General features: G+C 45.3%; 1 protein-coding gene across 1 annotated transcript in view; it reads left to right on the top strand.

Moving 5' to 3' along the window:
* KCNJ3 (potassium inwardly rectifying channel subfamily J member 3) overlaps window positions 1-5,811 on the top strand; it is a 55,769-nt gene extending 49,958 nt beyond the window's left edge. Inside the window, 1 exon segment of the mRNA XM_040604567.1 lies at window positions 1,425-5,811. Coding sequence (XP_040460501.1) covers window positions 1,425-2,008 — 584 coding nt within the window. The 3' untranslated portion in view covers window positions 2,009-5,811.
* Window positions 5,812-14,050: the final 8,239 nt, after the last annotated feature.

Here is a 14,050-nt window from a genome sequence, read left to right as displayed (position 1 = left end):
TGCGTGGTCTCGGGATGGGTTGTGTGGTCTTGAGGTGGGTTGCATGGTCTCGGGATGGGTTGCATGGTGTTGAGGTGGGTTGTGTGGTCCCGGGGTGGGTTGTGTGGTCCCGGGGTGGGTTGCATGGTCCTGGGGTGGGTTGCGTGGTCCTGGGGTGGGTTGCATGGTCCCAGGGTGGGTTGCGTGGTCCTGGGGTGTGCTTCTGCAGGTGGGAGTTCAGGAGAGGTGCCTGCCCGGCTGGTGGCAGTGCGGCCAGTGCAGCCAAACCCAGGGTTGTATTCATCTCCTAAGAGAGAAAACAGAAAACTGAGTGTTACGTCTTGTTATACACCCAGCTGTACTAGCAGTGGAAATCGCTATGCAGAACTAAAACTTTGATTCCATAAGCAGTAGCATGAAGTGTAATAAAATTTTAATTTCCCGGCTGTATGTCACCAGGCACATATCCATCCCCCGCTCCCCCTCGCTACAGCCCTGCCTTTTTTTGTCTTGTGCCTTCCAAGGTTTCTTTTAATTTTCTTTCAACTTAAAGGCGTTCTTGCCAGCTAAGCAGAGGATGTGTTTGCAGAGGTAGATTTGGCTTCCTGAAAACCAAATGTCATATTTCCAGTTTATATACTAGGATAAAATGGCAGGATATTTCTGTTTACAGATTGCTACAGATACCATTAAAAAAAAAAAAAAAAAAAAAGCAGCAGCAGGATTTCTTCTAGAAGCCTCCAGCAATCCACCATCATCATTCCCCTCTGGTTTCCGAGGTCCGATGGGTCACTGGGATGGCCAAGTCTGGGTGCTCGAGGGGGAGGACTTTTCTCTGTGGTTGGAGGTGGTGGAGGAAGGGCAGTCTCTTAGTCATATTTCTTCTTCCCTGCTAATTTTTTGAAGCTTGGATCTCAGCCTGGAAGCGATGGATCTGTGAGCAGATTGCTGGTGAAGCCTTTAAAAAGGGATAAATGTATTTCGTAGGACATACCTACGGCTCGCTGGTGGGTTGGAATGCATAAAGCGTAGGGGCTGGTTTTGTGCGCATTCGTCAATGTGATGAAAATACAGAATAACTCAGTAATACTTTTAAGATCCTGACAGATCCATCTTTACATTACAATTAGAAGCTCTTGCTAATTTAATACCGGGGTTATCAGTTAGCCCTGTATTTCCCTTTGTCAGCAGAACCTTCAAAAGTGCCCATAATAGCAGCTGTGAATTATTCAGTTACACTCCTTCCTCTATTGTTGGCTCCTTTCACCTTGAGAATGACAATTTAATAGCTACTGTATGTAAATGGTAGGCATGCAAATGCCTTTTCTTTTATACATTTAAAAACATAGAATATATTTCATTGAAATATTCAAAAAAAACCCTTAAGATGTACGTGCATCTGCAGTTGACCCCGCTGGTGAGTTTTTCTCCTTTGCTCATTGCAGGGATGACGTGTCAAGCCAGGACATCCTATACCGAGGATGAGGTGCTCTGGGGTCATCGTTTCTTCCCTGTTATCTCCTTGGAAGAGGGGTTCTTTAAAGTCGATTACTCCCAGTTCCACGCGACGTTTGAGGTCCCCACCCCACCATACAGTGTGAAGGAGCAGGAGGAGATGCTGCTAATGTCCTCTCCTTTGATAGCACCCGCGGTGAGCAACAGCAAAGAAAGGAATAACTCGGTGGAGTGCCTGGATGGTCTTGATGAAGTTGGCACAAAACTACCTTCAAAACTGCAGAAAATAACTGGGAGGGAAGACTTCCCAAAAAAACTCCTCAGGATGAGTTCCACCACCTCTGAGAAGGCCTACAGCATGGGAGATTTACCCATGAAACTCCAGCGGATCAGCTCGGTCCCCGGGAATTCGGAGGAGAAACTGGTGTCTAAAACCACAAAGATGATGTCAGATCCCATCAGCCAGTCGGTGGCCGACCTGCCGCCCAAGCTTCAGAAGCTGTCGGGCGGCGGCAGGATGGAAGGGAACCTTCCACCCAAACTGAGAAAAATGAATTCGGATCGGTTTACATAACCCGCCAGGACTTCTAGCTATCGTTTAGAGCTTGAACTGCTACTGGCAAGGGCAGGGTGGGCAGGAGAGCTGGCCCTCCACCAGCCATAGGTGTGCTGAACTCTGTGGTCCCCGGTGCGCCGGGAGGCAGGAGCATCCCCTCCGTAGCGGTGGCTGTGCTGTAAGTACGAACAACGGGATGATCGGCGAGCTGATGTTCGTTGGCATGTAGTATCACAACATGCATGCAATAATAGTGTGCAATTTTTGCATATAGTATTATGGCATGACTCCTACTATATTTATACTGTATATTCTGAAAAATATGGAAAGGGTCGTTCCTTTCCCTGTATTTCTTAAGAGTAAGTAGTAGGTAAAACATGCAAGTGGGTAACTTTCAGGGTAACTTATAATTTAATTTGAAAATGTTTTGGGTTTGGGGTTTTTTTTCCTGATGTGGATTGTGACGTTTCGTTCAACAAAGTAGTTATGGTGCATGTCTTTTTTCTTAAAAGAAGGTGTATTCGTTAATTCTGAACACCAAATCTGCTAGCCTTAAATTAACTGCTGGTTTCTATTTTGCTTTAGCATTTTCTTGGGGTTTCTTTTCCTGCATCTAGGCTACTGGAAAAAAATCTAAATGTATTTCATAAGGCATTGTTTAGAGAAGAAACTTGTACTAATAAGCCTAGGCAGAACCGTAAATAAAGGAATAAAATTCACACTTTAGATACAGTTAGTAAAAATTTTTAAAAATATTTGTGATTTATAATATATGTGCCAGAAAACCATTATAAATAAGCAGGACGTGCTTGATTTCTCATGTTGATAGAATAGCTAAACATCAAAACAGCTGAATGTCTCCATGAAGCCAAGCAGGCATTTATTCCTGATGAACTGCATCCCAAGGCAGAGTCATCATTCCCCTAATTCCGCAGTGCCCGGATTTCACTCCCTCTTGCTTTGACGGCCCAGTTGGGCTGGTAGCGATGCAGGTGATGGTTGCGTGAGCCATGACCTTGCAGCCGGAGCTGTGCGAAGTTGCGGCAAGTCCCAAGCCCGGGTGGGCACAGGACACACCGGCTGCTGGCTGCGCTGCCGGTGGCATCACTCCTTACTGCTTTTGCTATGGTGAAAATGATGTTTAAAGATGTTCTTAACTGAAGTTGACCCTGTGGGTTTCAAAATGAGTAATACTTTGTATAAATGTTTGGTTTGATATCCTTCTGTGCTTGTGTTTGGGTTTTCCTTTATCCATCTGGTTTTGCTCCAGCGGGGTCGAGCCAGGAGGGCTGGGTGTTGTGCGGGTGCCCCTATGGTCATGGCTTGCGGTGCTGGAGCATCCCGCACTGCTCTGGACCCTCCACAAAAAGCTGGAGGCTGGCTGCTGCGATGCCCAGGGACACTTCTAGTCTGGGGTCTGTATTTGGGGGCCATGTCACAATGGCTTCCCAGAGGCTCCTTCTTGGAGGAGGAGGAGGTCTAGGCGAGATGGAGTGATGGGCAGCATTGACAGAGAGCTGGGTACGAAAGCCACCACCAACAGCGACCAGGAAAAGGACTCTGCATGACATTGTCTGCATGTAAAACCCTTGAGACCACAGCCACATGGTCCCAGGCATGGACACGTGTGGGTCAGGAGATGCATGCATAGCTTCAGTCATGGATGGGCACTTCTGACTCGTGGGCTCTGGACCATCCTGCACGAATGTTGGTGCTTGATACGTGACTAATAACAACAGATATGGCAATCTTTGAGGAAAAAGAAATGTTTTTGTTATAAACACTGGCATGGAATAAGAACTTAGAAACAGCACAGCTGGAGGGTTGGCTCGGACACCGCTGTGGCTCAGGGCTTTCACTGGAAGTTGCAATGTATGACTGGTCAGTTGCACACCCAAGGACTTTATACTAACTTCCAAAGTTTCTTTTCATTGTTTATCATGATTTTTGAGTGGCATTGCATGCTTTTTACACCTTTGTCTATACTTCAATTCTCCGCACGTTATTGTTGAAGGGAAGGTCATGCATTGCTCCCTGTGTGCCAATCCAGTGCTCTACACATGCGGTGAGTGGATTGCTGATGTGGCAAGATAAAATCTGGACTTCTTTTCCCCTCTTTGCTAACACTTCCTCAGGTTGTCTTGTAAAATACTGCAGACTTTTGTACCACACGTAACTCTTCTACCAGTCCTTGACTGACAGCAAAAATAGCCATGTACAAGTCAACAGTTAAAATGCCACCAAGTCCAAACCAGAGAGCCAGAACATTAATTGGTGTGGTAAACATTTGGCCAGCGGCACAGCCGAGTGATGAGTCTTGCCAATAGGCTTGAGCAGATTGCTCTGGTTTTGAAAGAATGGTCTCCAGCAGCTTGACCTCTCCTCAAACCTCCTTTGGTTTGTTTGGGGTGGATGGGGGACCACTGCCTCCTCACCGGGATGCTGCCGGAGTGTGACCCAGCCAACCGGCTGCGCTCTTGTGACGCTGTACTTGAACTAGGTGGTCATTGTAGATCCCTTCCAACTGAAAATATCCTCTCCTTCTCCTTTTTCTCCTTCTCCTTCTCTCTCCTCCTTCTTCTTCCCCTTCTCCTTCTCCTTCTCCTCTCCCCTCTCCTCTCCTTTTTCCCTTCCCTTTCCTTTTCTTTCTATTCTACTGCACTCCATATCTTGCCCTGTGCTGCCTGCATTTTTGTGGCTCTGGTAGGGAAGTGCAGGTGCAAGGTGGGGGTCCCTTGGGGGGTTCCCCATCTTTGCTGAGTTCTCCTGCCATCAGCATGGGGGGTGGCTCATGGTCCTGTTGACTTTTCTTTATGGAAAAGTAAATGTGCCGTGCCCCCAGCCTAGGAGCAATGCTGTTTCACCAGCCGTGCCCTGGGGCCACCAGCATCTTCCCTCCCAAGAGCTGCGGGGAAGGTGCTGGACTTCTCGTGCCTGGCGTGGGGCAGGTGGCTGCTCAGCAGCTGCAAAGTCCTGCCTTCGGGAGAGCCAAGTGGCGTTTTTGTTTGGGAAACTTTGGATTGAGTCTGTGTACAAGAGTGAATTAAGTAGGAGCAGTGTGAATGTGTTCTACAGATTGAACTTAAAATAGGTGACAGGGCAAAGTGCTGTAGCTGGCAGTCTGAGCAGCTGCAGCTTACTCAGTAGCTTGTATAAAACATGCAAAAGTGTGTGAAACCCTGGAGAAGTAGCCTGGCTTTTATTAAAGTAATGCCATAGAAAATACTAAGTTACGATTAACTGAAAAGTTTGATTTTTTAAAATCAAAATATGCACCCATCCTTGATGGGTGCAAGATTTCTGAGGCTTGTGGCTTGTATTGCGGTGTGTTACATATGTTAAGATGACAATGTATGTGTCTCATTAATAAGAGTGAAAGTACAAATGTGGATGATAACTTCCTTTAGTTATTTATTTTAGGAAGTTACTTCTGGTTAATATTTCATTTTTATTGGTGTGGCCAGTTTTTTTCCCCCCTAATTGATATTTTAGCCCAGCCCTAACGCTTGTGCTAAGACAAAGTAACTGATTGCACAGCCGGTCTGTGTTCTCTACTGCTGAATTTATGCTTGAATTATATTGTAAATTGTACATATTCAGATTAGAATAAACTAAATGCATTTTCTGGCATGCAGTCTATAACTGTATAAATGTACAAGTTTATTTGAATTATACAAAATAACAAACTCTTGTATTCATTAATACTGCAAGCTCAGTTTTATCTAAAGCTATATTAAACTTTCAAAAATTGTTCGGTTTAAATGTGTTTGTCTTTTGTCCTGTCCACTTTTTATCACTTTAATAAATGACTTTGTATTCAAGCTGTTTAAGGGCTCCTGATTTCACATTTAGTGTATGCAGATGGCCAAGCTCTTGACTGATCTTAAAAGCAGCAGAAATAAAACCTGAGTTTAGCAGAGCTGCGTTTTCAGGGTCCTTGGAGGTGGTCTGGCCGAGCCCAGCCCAGAAACACCGAGTCAGGAGTCCGCCAGCTCCGTCCTGAAGGACAGCAGAGAGCAGAGCCTGAGGTACGTGCAGAACACCCACGGGCAGCCCCGATGTGCCCATCTCCTGCTGAATTTTTGAACTTTACCTGAATTTATGAAACACTATTTCCTCTGTAGCACAGCAGCTGAGGAGCTCTCCTTCCCCTTGCATAGAGAACTGGGAATTTTTATCATTACCTCCCCTATCCAGCCCCAGGAATTAATTCTCCAGAAATCAATAGAGGCTATCAAATCTCTCCCCATTAGGAGACCAGACCTTCCTCTCTGGTTTTTACTATAAATTGTCCTGTTAGTGGCTGGGCATCACCTCTGAGGGTGAGCAACATATGTTCTGTTCTAACAACAATAAAAGGATGACAAAAGGTGTGTGATGAGAGTTGAGTTTTTAACTCCTTCCCCCCAAGAGGCTGCTGGGTGAAGAGCATAACCACATTATTTTTTAACCCGTTAACCACTTGCCTTGCTCTGAATCCTGACCTTATATTGCTGGTCCACCATAAATTGCCCCTGTATGCTAGTATTTTTTTTTTCCATACTGTTAGAAGTGATGAGATAGTAAAAGTTGGAGGTTTCTTTGCCTACACACCTGGTTTCTGCTCAAAGTTTTATTCTTGGGGTTATTTCCACATCCCTTGGTACAGCATAACTGGGGTCACCCAGGAATACCTGTATCAGCTAGCGGAGATCCTGCCTTGCAAGGAGCATCCTTGGGGAATTGAGGGGCCGTCCTATTGCTCCCTGTGTTAAAACCGCTGCAAACTGAGGTGTAATTGGGCTGCAAACTGCGCTTGGTGTAATTGAGTTACCACGTGCGGCAGAATGGAGACACGCCACGTGGGGCTGTATCAGTCACCCCACAGCATCAGGCGCAGAGTGCGTTTGAGCTCATCTCCTCAGCCGTGGCTGAAACAAGTGAGTTTGCAGTATTTACTGGGAGATAGGCTAATGAAACTGGAGGTAGGTTTTAAATACCTACCTAGGAAACATGTCTGCCAGGGAGGACGGGTGACAAGGAGAGAGAAGCATCCCTGGTATACGAGCTCAAGAGGAAATAACGTTCTCATCCTGTGTCAGGGTAAACAAGGAGAATTTAAAAACCTCTAAATCAAGTGTGAGGGCTTTACGCTGCCACGGCAAGGAAGGATGTGGGGCACATTGCTGGGGAAGTGGGGGAATTTGCTGCCCAGGCAGCCCAGCAGCAGCCCTGGCCCCACCGGTGGTTTGAGCTACGAACCCCAGCACGGGCAGGATTTATGGATCAGGTCACTACTGAAGGCAGCTGCATCCATATATTTTTTTAAAGCATTAGGTGGGGGTGACAGGTGGCTCCTGACGGCGCTGCAGCTCACACTAGCCGCCCTGTGACCGAGCGGGAGCAGGAAGGGCAGTGCGGTATTCACGTGTGATAAATAGTTACACCCCCCACCCCCCACCCCCCATGGAATGGAGGTGATTTACAGTTATGATGCTCACATTTCCACGTTACAAAAAGGGGAAGGGGGGAAGGGAAAGAGTGTGGAAGGGAAAAAGAGGGGCACAGACAGAGAGAACTCATCCTTTTATGGCAGCCTAATTTTTCTATGGTTATAAGTGCTATTTAGCCTAAGTGCAATACTGGTTTTGTTAATCTGTTTACACCACTTCCAAGCACTCTCTGATTGCTGCAGAAATCCACTTGAATTATTATTCCCAAGACAAACATCTGTGCCTCATCAATCAGAGGCTGGGAGGCCCTCACTGCTGTGCTCGGCTGTGTATGACCCCCCCAGCCCCCGCCACTGCAGCGTGCTGGGTGATGCCTGGGCACAGCATCGAGCTGCTTCTTTTAACCTCTGGAGCCCAGGTGAGTTGCTTCTGGGAGGGCAAGAAGGTTTGTGGACAGAGCTGGCCCCAAAGCCACAGGGAGAGAGAGGGTGGTCTATCCCAACTGCCTCTGCTGTTGCAGCACCCATGAGTTTTGCTGCTGAGGATGTGGTCTGAGACCCAGCAGGGGATGTGCTCAGTTAGCATCGCGCATGCTGTACAGCCCACCCACCCACCCACGGCTGAGGGACAATGATGGACTGGTATGGGCTGGGGACTGTCAGGCATCTTGTCACTCCCACCTGGCTGCCCTTCTTTATGAGCAAGGCAGGGAAATAGGGTTCTCCCGTTTCAAAGCTACAGGTGTTTGACTATAGACATCCACTGGCTGAGACTTCTCTGTTTCATCCATCAGGGACCCACACCAGGAGTAGACACCTGCATCTCCCTGGGCAGGGCAAGGCTGTCTAGACCCAAGTACTGTTACCATGCAGCGTCCTCCCCAAAGCCAACAGGTCTATTCATAATACTCGTGGACCATGGGCGTCACCAAATGATGAATGGAGATAACCCCAATGCCATGAGCGTTTTCTCGTTACTAAGCCCAGCTTACAGTCATGACAATTGGGCAACTCAATGAAACCACTGAGGCTACCATCACTTTCCTCCTTTCGAATGGGGGATGCTAATAAGAAGCAAGCAGAACGTCACACATGACAACCAGTTATGCCATTTGTCTTTGAAACTGCTTGCCAGCCCAGGTGGCGAGCCCCACCGGCACTTGGCGGTGTCAGCGCAGCCCCACGCAGCAGCTGTGTTCCAGTGCCCATCTCCGCTCACCCCAGTGACTGGCTTTGCCAAGCTGGTGGAGGTCTGAGGAACAGCATGAGCATGACGTGAGGATGAGACATGCTGGTGATTGCAAATGCCGTGGGCTCAGCAGAGCTTGGTCCGTTTATCCAGGTAAGGCAACGTTCAGGTAAGTACACAGTGTGCACGTAATAATTACATATACATTCCTAAGAAAACACATAATCTGTGACATCTGTGTATCCATAATACTATAGGTAACAGCAGTCAAGATTACTGTTTGGTAATTCAGATTTATTCCCCATTTTCACTCTCCAAACTTTTACGTGTATTCCTGTCTAAAGTGTTTGTAGGTTTACATAAGCTTTTTGGGCATTGCCTCGGGAATCAGGTCTTTGGACTTGTTCCACACCAACTGCATGCGAAGGAAAGCTCGTGACAGATGGACGAGTGTGCGAAAGAGAGAAAGCGAGGGAGAGCGCGGGCACGGCATCATCACTCGCTGTTGGAGTAACCTGCGGAGACTTTTCTCTTGGCATCCTCCAAATTTTTCCTGGTAAGGCTCCAGGCATCGTTTCCTTAAGCGTTCTAGGAACCTTTGTCAGTAACAAAGAAAAGAAAAGCCAAATTAACGCATGTCCCAAAATAGGGACAAAATTACATCCTAGGCTGGGATGATGCTCAGGATGAATATAAACATGACCTTATGCCCCACTCCAGGAAGGAGCTATATGAAATATACTGATTGACAACATTGATAAATCCACACTTTATAACAAAATTAATTTAGTTTTAAAATAAATTAGAAAAGCTTCCCTTTGAGATGATAAAACAAAGTATTTTGTTCTTTTAATTAATTCATTATGAATTTATATTTTTCATTTTATGCAAATTGGGTAAAACTCTCAACGTATTTGCTTAATATATTATTTGATAATACCTTGTTCTTTTAGTCACAAAATTCTCCATGCTAATAAGAAAAAAAATGGCAATGCCTGTGCATTGAGACAATTTGAAAGCAAGTGTGGAGTGCTAAAGAGTCAATGTAGGAATGTTTTTTTCAGACTATCATTACAGTTTAACCATGCCTTTAGACTCCTGAACCACATTGCTTTAATAGAGCACTGTAAGTGCAATGTTTGCTGCACGCATGCTCTGAACTGGCCGCAGAACGCCCCCAGCCTGCTGACAGAGGCTCCAGGCAGGGTAGCTGCAAGTGAAGGTGACGCAACGCAATGGTTCTGTCACCTCCATGGGACACAGAGGGTAAAAATGGCATCAACGTGGCGTGAAGTGTCACAGCAGCAGTACCGGTGCCAAAAGCATCGCAAGAGACGAGTTCAAAAACAAAAAAATCTCATAAAACACGTCTGTCTCATCCATCTCTCTACCAAATTTGTTCAAATCTTACAGCCTCAGTAATGAGATTACCCAATCCTAAAATACAAATGTGCATCCAAAGAGCACATAAATATAATTTCCCATTGATGTTTATAGGAATATAGTAATTTATTCTGCTTCAGCCATACCCAGTGGTATAAGTGAATGAAAAGCTCTAAGTGAAGATAATTGATTTCTCTTTAACTGACTTTTGATGGTATGCAGCAGGGGAGAGCCAGGCAGGGTGCGCACGTGGAGCAGCAGTTAAACACTGCAAGGCAAGGTAGCAACATTGCACGGGCTCCCTGCAGCTTCAAGTTTACCTGGTTTTCCCGGCTTCCGAAAGTCAAAAAGCAGCACCCTTCAGCTCATTCGCACTAGAGCTCGAGACAGTTAAATAAAAATTTATTTTGTTTTAATACTGGGCTGCGGCTGGGCAACACATGACAAGTAGCTTTACCCCATAAACTGCCTGGGGCTTTGCCGGGAGCTCAGGGGAACTGGGGGCTCTAACGAGGGCTGCTGAAGCTCTTTGGGAGCACGTGGATACTCAAGTATGGAGCATATGGATACTCAGGTCATATATCCTCTAAATGTACACACAAGTGCAAAACCACAGTGCATAAAATACCCATTTCATATGGTGGCTAGTAGAAATGTAGTTTTTGCTCATTTTCGAAGAAGCTGTCTAGTATACCCAGCATTGCAATATCACAGATAAAAGCCATCACAAATACTTACCCCCTAGGAAGCGCGGCCACCTCTATGTCCATATACCAAATCTATTTTCGATTACTCTGTTCGACACACAGCTCAAGCACCTTTTACTTCAGGTTCAGTAAAACTGTCCTAATACCAACAGTTGCATTGCCTTAGTTATCAATATATAGTGATGCCACAAGGGTACAAACACCAGCTGCATTCCTCAAGGAAAGGCTCCCTCCTCCCTTCTTGGGGGGGAACCCATCCTCATTCCCACAGAGGAATGGAGATCTCACCTGGCAGCGCTGGCAGCGCTCAGCTTTGCTCTTCTGGGTTCATGGAAGGGGTATCACTTCATAAGGGACACAAAATACAATTTAAAATGTATGCTGAATGTTATTGATAAACATTCAAAGAACTCAATGGCCCCTTCCTAATGCATAATTTATAATTTAATATTAAAAAAGCAAGAAATAACAGTTCCTTCGACAAGACCTATTCTTAATTTTTATATAATATTCCTAAAATATCTGTTATAAAATCAGGGTCTCATGTCAGCTGCGCTACAGGTCCTGCATGGTGCAAATATTTTATAAGCAGTCATTTACAATTCTGCACACACACAATATTCGACTAGGCCACGGGGCCTCCATACCGATACCTTAATACTATTGCATAATTTATGTATTTTATATTATATTTTTCCTTGTGCATACATACTTAGTTTACTTAGCCCTCAGGAAATCTATGCTAAGGAAATGGCACACTCTGTAAGAAATGTCAGATACTGCTCCGATACGTCAGTGCCAAAGTTAATGGAGCAGAAAGACAATAGCAGAAGAATGTTCTTAAGTGCTTGTAGGTCTAGGTTTTGTGAAGACAATTTATTGTCTTCTTAAATCTAGACCTCAGAATCTTATCCTATAAATAACTGGATGTGCAAAAAAAGAATGCTGATTTAGCTGTCCGTCCCTGTCCTCTTTACTCAGGCTGCCTTTTCTTTCCAGTAGTAAGTGAGTTGGAAGTGCTCGGGTGCTTTCTGGCATTGCACATCATTCTGCCTTGGGCTTAAAACCCCTGCACGGTAATAAGCTTATAAGCCATTCGCGTCCTTCTGCAGAGGCACATTGGGAATGCCAGTGACTTGAGGCTTTACGGTATTTGGTTATTGAGTGGTTAAAAAGAAAACTATTTGAATCAGTCAGTAAATGAGTTTGTAGTCAAAAAGATAAATCTGAAATTAAAAAAAAAAAAAAAAAAAAAAAAAGAAGAAAGGAGAGTCCTGGGTAAATGGCAGGGATCACCCCCAAGGTGAAGGAAGTGCTGACTGCCTGCCACCTCCAGCTTAAACTGAAAAATACCCTTCTAGTTTTGTTTTAAATGCTGTGCAATCTGCTCATTGATAGCCCTTCGGTTGTTGGGGGCGGGGGGGGGGGGGGAGGGTGTTGTTCATTTTTTTAGTTTGTTTGGTTTGTTGTTGGGTTTTTTTGGCTTTTTTGGGTTTTTTTTTGCGGGGGTGGTGATGATGGATTTGCATAAAACTCCTTGCTCTGGGGATTAGCAATTGTCATATTTAAGTGGGAAAAAAAAGATATTTTTACATTTTCCTTGTTACCTCCCTTGACAGTGGAGACACCAGTGCACCAGGTTAGTGTGTTCTAATGGTGGGGTTCAGTTTTGTGGTCTATTTGCCATTGGATTGCGGGTGAGCAATCCCAGGCAGGGTGCAGAGCACAAAATATATTCTATTTCATTAAGACTTTTTTTTACAATGAAAGAAAAAATATTTGCACAGGGTCCACAGGAGGGAAGGATTTAAGCAGCGGTCAGGCCTTCTGCTCTGGCAGGACAAGCTGGCATGGGTGTCTCCAGTGAACCGCCTTACTTTTATACAAATAAGCAAATATTAATGCAATTATTGCGATCGTAAAAAGTTCAGTTAGCCTGGTTAGGCCAACTGCCGTTGGGAGTCAGGTTGCTGCTGCTTCCATAAATACTTTATCTTCGTATTAAAATGGAAGGGATTTAAGAGATGGAAACTTGAATTACATTTTGTAGCTCTCTGCTTCAGTGCCTTTTAAGTAGTTTGGAGCATACAGACTGCTTCTAAAGAGTCCAGAAATAAAAGTTATATATATAGGATATTTTTTATGAGAGCTGAACTTTGTTTCCAAGTTTTTAGGAGCTAGTATATAAAAAATCATAGGAAAAATCACAGTTCTTCAGGATGGAGAGGGAGACAACATTTCCCCAGGCTCTGCCTTGGGGCATGCTGCCCACCCCATCCAGTCTAACCCCAGCCAGGAGCTTTGCTCTTCCAGCCCGAGGTTCCCACAGCTGCTTTGGCATGGAACGAGCACACTACAAGCCATCATTCCGAAATCCCATCAGCCACACCTCCCTGCCAGGGGCTGCGGAGACAGAGAGTCCTGCAGCCTGGCTGCCACCATGCAAACCCCTGGTGCTCCTGCAGAGCATCTTTTCTTTCATCTTATTTATTCACTGCAAAATGTTTCTCTAAAGCAGAGGAAAAGATTTTGTAACTTAATTTTGCAACTTCTTCCTGCTTTAGACTTTCCTTTTCTCTTTTTTTTACTCTTTTTAATAAGGCTGCAAGCAGCTGTATTACAGGTTAAACAAGACAGTGCAGGCTGCGAAGGTCCCTTCTTCCCTACCCGATGAACTTTCCTCCTGAAGAATGCCTTGTATCAGGCTCCACAGTTTTGCAACATCTGGGTAAAACATGAGCAAAGCTTTCAGTGACACACCAAGCTCTGGGAAGAGCAGAATGTGCCTGGACCAGGATCTGAACTGGCCCTGGGACACGACAGCCACTCTCGTCCGTGAGTTTCTTGGGTCTCATATGTAGAAAATTCATATATGGGATCATCCCAGGGATTTTCTTTGTCCCTCTTGTCACCAGTGGATAATTAATGCAAGTAAAATCCACCTGGTCCATCACACATCTGGCCTGCCTGGGTGCACACCCTGCATCACCTATACATAGGTGTCAGAGCCAGTTATATGTGTAAACACCTTTTTCCAGACTTTTACCTCTCAGGTGCATTCAACACAGGGTGCGAAATGCTGTTTAATAAGGCAGCCTGCTTACTGCTCCATATTGCAAACTGGTTTTGTAGAAATGGACCATTTGTGGATTATCTGTTTCTATGGTGATAGACTGGAATAAATGTGTTGTGGTCCTGGCTGCCTTCAGCTGCCTGTTTTCGGCAAGGTCTCCGTTATCAACGGTAAAAATGCAGCATCTAATTCCCCGTAGATCATCAGCTGAGACTTATAGACAAGATCACAGGCTTTAGCCTGTGAAAAATCACTGTGGCAAAACTGCACAAGAAAG

This window comes from Falco naumanni, chromosome 8 (assembly GCF_017639655.2).
Source record: "Falco naumanni isolate bFalNau1 chromosome 8, bFalNau1.pat, whole genome shotgun sequence".
In the NCBI taxonomy this organism is placed as follows: domain Eukaryota; kingdom Metazoa; phylum Chordata; class Aves; order Falconiformes; family Falconidae; genus Falco; species Falco naumanni.
Note: the sequence above shows the minus strand (reverse complement) of the source record. Positions and strands in the feature narration are given on the sequence as shown.